Consider the following 8,753-nt stretch of genomic DNA (forward strand, 5'->3'; position numbering starts at 1 on the left):
TTTTTTTTTTTTTGTGGTTGGACTCAATGATCTCTGAGGTCCCTTCCAACCACCACAATTCTGTGATTCTGTGATTCTGTAATTCCGTGATGGGCTTCTTCAAGTACGTCAGCCATTAAAGAAAGACATGGGGAAAACGTGGCCCCACTGCTGAGTGAGGTGGGTGCCCTGCTGACAGGACACAGAGAAGGTAGAGTTGCTGAATGACTTTTCTTTGCTTCAGGCTCTTTACTCCAGCGCTCAGGAACCCCAGATCCTGGAGGTAGGAGAGCAAGCCTGGAGCAAGGAAGACTCTCCCTCGATGGCAGAGGATGGGGTTAAAGATCATTTAAGCAAACTTGACACTCACAAGCCCTGATGGGATGCACCCACGAGTGCTGAGGGGACTGGCAGATGTTATTGTGAAGCTGTTCTCTATCATCTTTGAAGAGTCATGGAGAACAGGAGAAGTGCCCGAGGACTGGAGGAAAGCTGATGTCGCACCAGTCTGCAAAAAGGGCAAGAAGGAGGACCTGGAAAACTACAGGCCAGTCAGCCTTACACCCATCCCTAGAAAGGTGATGGAACGGCTGGTTCTGGGTGTCATCTCTAAGCACGTAGAAGAAAAAAACATCATCAGGAGTGGGATACATGGAAGCATGGATTCACCAAGGGGAAATCACACTTGACCAATCTGATGGCCTTCTACAATAGAAAGACTGGCTGAGTGGATGAGGGGAGAGCACTGCATGTTGTCTACCTTGACTTCTGCAAAGCTTTCAACACTGCCTCCCATAATACCCTCATAGGTAAGCTTAGAAAGTGTGGGTTCGATGAGCAGACAGTGAGGTGGGACTGAGAACCGGGTGAATGGCAGAGCTCAGAGGGTTGTGATCAGCGGTGCAGGGTCCGGTTGGAGGCCACCAGAGGTGTTCCCCAGGGGTCGGTACTGTGTCCAGTCTTGTTCAATATATTAATCAATGACCTGGATGAGGGGACAGAGCATACCCTCAGCAAGTTTGCCGATGATACAAAGCTGGGAGGAGTGGCTGACACACCAGAAGGGTGTGTTACCATTCAACAAGATCTGGATAGGCTGGAAAGTTGGACAGTGAGCAACCCGACGAAGTTCAACAAGGGCAAGTGTAGGATGATGCACCTGGAGAAGAATAATCCCATACACTGGTACGGGTTAGTGGCTGGCCTGATGGAAAGCAGCTGTGTACAGAGACCTTGGAGTCCTGGTGGACAACAAGTTGACCATGAGCCAGCAATGTGTCCTCGTGGCCAAAAAGGCCAATGGGGTGCATTAAAAAGAGCACAGCTAGCAGGTAGATGGAGGTCATCCTCCCCCTCTACTCTGCCCTGGTGAGACCCCATCTGGGGGACTGCATCCAGTTCTGGGTTCCCCAGTTCAAGTGGGGGACTGCATCCAGTTCTGGGTTCCTCAGTTCAAAGAGGACAGGGAACTACAGAAAGAGTCCAGCACAAGGGTATGAAGATGATCAAGGGACTGGAGCACCCAGGAAAGGCTGAGAGACCTGGGTCTGTTTAGCTTGGAGAAGACTGAGAGGGGATCTCATCAATGCTTGTAAGTATCTAAAGGACAGGTATCAAAAGGATAGGGTCAGGCTCTTCTCAGTAGTGCCTGATGACAAGACATGGGGCAGCAGACACAAGCTGGAACACAGGAAGTTCCATCTGAACATGCAGAAAAACTTTACTTTGAGGGTAACAGAGCACTGGAAGAGGCTGCCCAGAGAGGTTGTGGAATCTGCTCCTCTGGAGACATTCAAAACCCACCTGGACACGTTTCTGTGCAACCTGCTCTGGCAAAGGGGGTTGAACTAGATTATCTCCAAAGGCCATTCCAATCCCTACAATTCTATGATTCTGTAAGCTCCTCAAATGCCATTTTAAAGTAGTGCAAAAAAAGGAAAGCCACCTCTTCAAAGGCTGCTCAGGTAATATTACCTCCTCATCTGCAAGGCCTTCCTCTTCCATTGCCACTTCTAGCTTCTTCTGCCTGCAAAGGGGAGAAACAGGAAATTGCTTTTTTTATTATTTATTGAAAACAAACATAACACTACAGCGAGACAATGCCCTTACTTCACATATTCCAGATACCAAAGAGTTTGCCTCAAATGGAAATTTGAAGACTTACTGCCCATTCCATTCATTCACTCAGTTGTGATCAAAGCTGTTAAAAATGTATAAGCAACTTTAAGCACATACATATTTGCAGAATTAGGCATTAAAGGTCCAAACATATAATCATTTTCATGACTTAGATTTCTTCATACAATCTTGTTGAAGTAAGGCTGGTTTCATCAGTTCTGATTACGAATCAGAATAAACATGTTTTTTTCCTCACTATTTCTATCTGTACCTCCAACACCTCAGCCAGCTCCAGCTTTCAGCCCCAGTTTTGGCCTTGCTGACCTCTCCCTGGTCACACACCTGGTTCTGCTCCCCTTACCCTAGTGCCAACTAACTCTGCCCCCTGGATTTGACATCCTCTTCTCCCACTGTCCTGCCCAAGCCAGGGCTCACTGGTCCCAGGGCTCTTCCAGCTGGTGCTACGCCAGGCTGGGACAGTCTCATCAGGGAGTGACATCTGGTGGACCCCACAGACACCAGGGGGTCAGCATGTGGCAGTGTGTCCACTAGACCCCTCTTTCTACCTGTGGGTTGCTGTTTTATGACTGTCAGGGTGAAGCTTTCAGAAAGCTCGTTACCCATTAGCAGCAGCCAAGAGTTTGAAGGCTGGGTGCCAGGCTGCTGGTGTCTTTCTGCACTTTGGGAAGTACAGCAGGATCCCCTAAATTAAAAGCCCTCTGTAGACAGTCTATTCTCCTAACTAGAAGCAACTCAATTACATGGGATAATGACTAAATACGACGAGGAGAGAAACCCTGCTGCTCAGCTGAAAACCCCTCAATTAAAAACATATTACCAGGGGAATGATGATTTTCACATGCTGATGACAGTCTGAAACACGAACATTCATTATAATCAAATGCTTGGTGCTTTGACACTTAATTCAAGTAGCATTTCACCATATCAGAGGCAGAATTGGGCACTGATGGGAAAAGTTAAAGCGGAGATGACCAATGACACAAAGAGTAACATTTGACACCACCCAAGAAAAATTCAGATGTAGATATTACATTATGCCCAAAATTCTTCCTGCACACCCATGAGCCTCTCGAACCTTATCAACACCTACAAGTATCTCAAGGGAGGGTTGAAGGAGGAGGGAGCCAGACTCTTTTCAGTGGTTCCCAGTGAGAGGACGAGGGGCAACGGGCACAAGTTGGAACAGAAGAGGTTCCACTCAAATATGAGGAGAAACTTCTTCACAGTGAGGGTGACAGAGCCCTGGAAGAGGCTGCCCAGGGAGGGTGTGGAGTCCCCTTCTTTGGAGATTTTCAAGACCCACCTGGATGCTCCTGAGTAACATGCTCTAGCTCTAGGCAATCCTGCTTCAGCAGGGGAGTTGGACTAGATGATCTCTATGGTCCCTTCCAACTCTAAAAATTCAGTGAAATTCAGTGAAACCCTTCCATCACCAACCCTATGCTCTTTACTGCCCCTTAATTCCACCCTAGGCCACTCTCATCTCTGCCTCCTTCCCTTAGCCCATCACCCTGTCAAACACCTCTCCTATCACTCCTGTTCCTACCTCCTACACACTCCGGGGTTTATAAGTCTTGGCATAAGCTCTGTGCTGCAGAGTGTGAATAGACACCACAGACACCTTACACAAAACCAGGTTACCACCCTCGAGCACCTCTGCAGGGTTTACTCCCTGTGGCTCATGCTGAGGAAGCAGAGTCCACCAACCCCATATTGCAGAAGTAGAAACCTCACACGTGCTGCAAAATAAGACCCTGCACAGAGTGGTTTCTGCAAAACAGTCATAATCTGATGAGGAAAGAAATTGTATGAGAACATCAGAAGGGGAGGTCCTCAGTTACTCAGTGACTGCTTGGTGCAGTAGCAGGGGACGTTCACAGGTCTACCAGGACAACCAGCAACTGGAAGGCAGCTTGTGCCCTCTCGGGATTAGCTCCTAGAAGTTTTTTCTGCACTTGGTAGCACAGAACTGCTCTGTGCAAGGGGATCACAGCACCCTTGAACAAATAACACCAAAAGCCAACCGAGAAAAGCTGAAGAAGGGTGAGAGGAAGCAGAGCCAGTACCTGGTTTCTCTCTCTTCATGCTGTATAATTAGGTTACTGTAGAAGTTCTCCAGTGTGAGTTTGGCCACCGTCACTCTCTCCCGGGTGTGGTTGCTCATGGGAAAGGAGGCTGTAGTTCCTGCAGTCATCGCCATGGTAACATGTACTGAAACAGAGCACGACAAATCATTACTCTCTTGGGAAAAAAAAAATTTAAAAAAAATATTCCTCTTTCCCTCTCTCCATCTCCAAATTCTTAAGACGCTACAGAATTCACGGGAAAGGCAATGTTCTTTAGATATGAAAAAGTCCATTAAAAAACTGTATTATAAAATTATCCCAAGATAGCAGGAGGACATACTACCCACTCTCTAAAAAAATAACAACATGTTGGCAAAACACAGGGTGAATCATAGTAAAGAATTAGGCAGCTCATCCAGCACCACTTGTCCACACATGAGGAAAATGTTCCTCTGGTGGACTTAAGCCCAGCCTCAAGGAGGGAAAGGGGGGAAGTGAGAGGAGGACCAGGCAGCTCCCACAGCTGGGCATCTCACAACTCTATGACAATTTCAGATTCTAGAAATGCTAGATGCTCCCAAAAGGACAGGATGAAATGAAGAAGTAAACAGACAAAAAAAAATCCTAATATCATCCAGAGGAGTAGGTATTTCAAGGTTAGAAGATAGCCATCAAATACCTTTGAATTTTAAAGCCACGCAAAATTGCACGCGGACAGTTGGGGAGGCTTCTAGAAATCATCCCATGAATTAACGGAATTGGCACATTTCAAATGAAAAGCCTCTGTTGTTGGTTTTTTGTTTGGTTGTTTTTTTTTTAAAGCGACAACCAAGCAACCAAGAATAGAAAACCCTTCCCCACCACAAGGCCATTAGGCAACCAGTCTTTCCTTTTGTCTCCTTTCCGGCCACCTCTGTGCCATGCCACCCATGGAACGAGCGGTTTCTGGAGCAGCTGCTTGTTACAGAGCTCCCTGTGTTTGGATTCTCAGATTTGGGGAGAGGGGGAATCAGCTCCTCTCCATCATCAGGGAACGCAGCTGGAAATACATTGGCCACGTAGCTAAAGCACTCATAGGTAGGGCAGGTGGTCACTGAGAACTTCAAAACTGGGAAGAAAGAGGAAAGAAGAAAAGCTGCTCTCTTCGATAGTCTTCATCTTGAACTCACAGAACTTGGATGTGCTAGAACAACGATTTATAGCTGAGAAAAGACATCTTAGGGGAGTCCCGAGTCTCTTGCAGCTGGTCTAAGGAAGCCAGGGGAGATTAAAAAAGAAAAAAAAAAAAAAGCACAGTTTGTCCTAGGACTCACACCCTGCCTGGAAGTGGGCTGAGGCACTTTAAGATCCTCACAGAGGGCAGCCACGAATAGCATCTCAGCCCCACACTCACTTGTTCAGGTTCTTTTGGGGTTGATTTTGGAAAATGACACAGAAACACATACACTTTCTTCTGATTATTTACATAACCCATTCACCAGGGGATTCTGAGGAAGACAAATCCAAAATTAGGTTTATGATCTTCAGGGGAATCCTAATACCTTTTAAGGTGAACTGATTAAAAGTTTCATACAGAAATGAACTTGCATATCCACATCAGACAGGAAGATTGCTTAATTCTACTCTGGGGTTTTTGTTTTGAATTTGCCTGCTACCCTCTGCAAAGATGGATCTTGTGGATTTTTAATTGGATTTGGTGCAACAATAAGATATTTGTTGTTAGAAACGCAGCTGCTGTGTCTCAAATAAAGGCATCCCATAGCATTATGTAGGTATTACTTTAGCTGCGTATTTTGGAGCATGCAAAATGCCAGAGTTCTGAGGTAAAAATGTATTTCTCTATACAATGAAGTTTTAATAGCACTACATCTGCTTTATGCTGACACCAATATTTCTCATTTTTAATCAATCCCCTTTCATTTTGTACTAAAGATGCGAGTTGTCAACTGTTAATCTTTACTAAAAACTAAGGGGTTTATTCTTCACACAAACATGTACCCCTTACTGGACACTTCTTGAAAAGTTGGAGAACTTGGCTCTGCTCTCCATATGGAGTCTGTCATACAATATTACACTCTCTCTCGATAGGTGGGAAAAGATAAATATAAAACAGGTCTCAGAGGAAAACCTATAGTATCTTGACACACCCTAATCAAACAGAGCAACTGCTGACCACATGCTGGCATATGTGATTAAGTTATTTCAAGAAATGACCTAATAGAGTAAAAACCCGCCTTCTGATCATTTTGGAGTGTCAGGATAACATAGCATTAACCCAGGCTTGAAATGGATTAACCTTTACTTAAGGTATAATGAGCACGCTCCAGCACCAGCAAGCAACAGGCTATTTATCCTTTGCATGTCCTGGACTCCTGGTAGGATAAAACAACACTGCAATTTTATTTCCCATCAATTTGTTTTCCCCATGCTCCTTTAGTCACAAATGCACTTGCTACCAAATAGCAAATCTAAGGCACTTCATTTTATGAAGCCTGTAAAAAGGAGATAACAAATCTGGCACTAGCACATCACGCTATAAATAGCGGGGCTGACCCTAACTGTGGTTCTACGGTAGGAAAATATAGAACAGAACCCAACCTGTAAACTAACAAGCTCAGAGAAAGCTATTTAACAAAGAAACTTGTATTGACTTCACTGTCATACCATGACATGAGCCCACCAAAGGAGGGATACATCACCAGAAGCATTTGCTTCCAGCATCCCACATACCCAGCACACCCCCTCCCCAGCCCTGCCCCTGGACCACACAGTCACAGCACTGCATTTCCTTCAGAGTTTAGTTTATATTTCCTTAGTCTCTAATCAGTGGCCCCCGGGTGGCCCCAGTTAGCTCTGTCACTGTAGAGGAAAAAAAAAAAAAAAATAAAAAAAATCAACTTTGTAAAAGCAAGAAGTGCCCTGAGCTCTCCAGGTTCCCCAAAGTAAGTGGAAAAGTGCAGACAGACCCGGCAGAAGACACAAGACACCCCGCAAAATCCTACCTCAACTCACAGCAGAAAAAAAGCTCTTTATCCTTCTTCTTCTCCACTCTCTGCTTCTACTAACAAACCCCCAAACAAAGCACAAATCCACATCCCAGACAAAATATTCAGTTGGGAGTAACCAAGTAAAATCCTTAAGTATGACCTTTATAAACAAATGACGCCAGAGGGGATGGGGGTGGGAAAAAAGAAGCTTCAAAAATGAAGCCCTTTTAAAACTAGAATAGTACTACTGACCTCAGCACGTTATCAGGAATGTTCTGAAAAGGTGGCACCCATAGTTCTTGGAAATGTCCTCAAGAAACTACTAATTCACACAAATTCATGCTGTTTGCATAATGGAACCATTCTAACTCCTGCTGCATCACCAGCCTTGCATTAGGCTCCACCTGGATCACGACCAAGGTCACATTAACCAGCCAGATGTATCTGGCCAAAACTCCCCTGGCTGACAAGGCCCAAAGGCCTTTCTTTCAGGCCTTTCACCAGCTGTGAATGAGACAGACATCAAGCCGACCTAATCGACAGGGGACACTGCGCAGCTCGCAGGACAACATCTTGGAGCTGCCAGAAGCAGAGATGCCATACGTGTGGCTTGGCCCAGACACTGAGCCCGTACATCCTGGAGGGATGGCTGGAGTCCCAGCATGGGCATTTCTCCTGGTGCCTGCTCTGCTCAGCAGCAAGCACCTACAACATGGGCACAGGAGAAAGAGGGCCCAGGTGAACCTCATGAGGTTCAACAAGAGCAAATGCAAGGTTCTGCACCTGGGCCGGAACAATCCTCATCATCAGTACAGGCTGGGGGTGAGGTATTAGGAAGCAGCCCTGAGGAAAGGGACTTGGGGGTGCTGGTGGATGAGAAGCTGGACATGAGCAGGCAGTGGGCACTTGCAGCCCAGAAGGCCAATCCCATCCTGGGCTGCATCAAAAGAAGCGTTGCCAGCAGGTCCAGAGAGGGGATTCTGCCACTTTACTCTGCTCTGGTGAGACCTCACCTGGAGTATTGTGTGCAGGTCTGGAGCCCTCAGTATAAGAAGGACATGGAGAGGGTCCAGAGGATGGAGAGGGTCCAGAGGAGGGCCACAAGGGCGATCAGGAGGATGGAGCACCTCTGCTACGAGGACAGGCTGAGGGAGCTGGGGTTGTTGAGCCTGGAGAGGAGGAGGCTCCGGGGAGACCTAATAGGAGCCTTCCAGTACCTGAAGGGAGCTACAGGAAGGCTGGGGAGAACCTGTTTAGAAAGGCCTGTAGTGACAGGACGAGGGGAAATGGCTTCAAGCTGGAGGGGAACAGATTTAGATTGGAGATGAGGAGAGGGTTCTTCACTGTGAGGGTGGTGGAGCACTGGAACAGGTTGCCCAGGGAGGTGGTTGAGGCCCCTTCCCTGGAGATATTCAAGGAGAGGCTCAAGGAGGCCCTGGGCAACCTGGTCTAGTTGGGGGTGTCCTTGCTGACTGCGGGGAGGTCGGACTAGATGGCCTTTGGAGGTTCCTTCCAGCCTGGACAACTCTATGATTCTATAAGGAGCTTCAGGTGTGGGGTGACCAGGGGACATCGAGACCCG

General features: G+C 46.8%; 1 protein-coding gene across 2 annotated transcripts in view; it reads right to left on the minus strand.

Moving 5' to 3' along the window:
* Positions 1 to 7,206, minus strand: part of STK38L (serine/threonine kinase 38 like) — a 47,858-nt gene extending 40,652 nt beyond the window's left edge. For both annotated transcript variants that reach the window (XM_014957037.1, XM_014957036.1), the window contains exons 1-3: positions 7,187 to 7,206; positions 4,185 to 4,329; positions 1,954 to 2,005 (exon numbers count right to left, since the gene is read on the minus strand). In XM_014957037.1, the coding sequence (XP_014812523.1) occupies positions 1,954 to 2,005; positions 4,185 to 4,318 (186 nt within the window). In that variant the 5' untranslated portion in view covers positions 4,319 to 4,329; positions 7,187 to 7,206. The remainder of the gene's footprint in view (positions 1 to 1,953; positions 2,006 to 4,184; positions 4,330 to 7,186) is intronic.
* Between the last annotated feature and the right edge of the window lie 1,547 nt (positions 7,207 to 8,753).

Source organism: Calidris pugnax, unplaced genomic scaffold, assembly GCF_001431845.1.
Source record: "Calidris pugnax isolate Ruff unplaced genomic scaffold, ASM143184v1 scaffold189, whole genome shotgun sequence".
In the NCBI taxonomy this organism is placed as follows: Eukaryota; Metazoa; Chordata; class Aves; order Charadriiformes; family Scolopacidae; genus Calidris; species Calidris pugnax.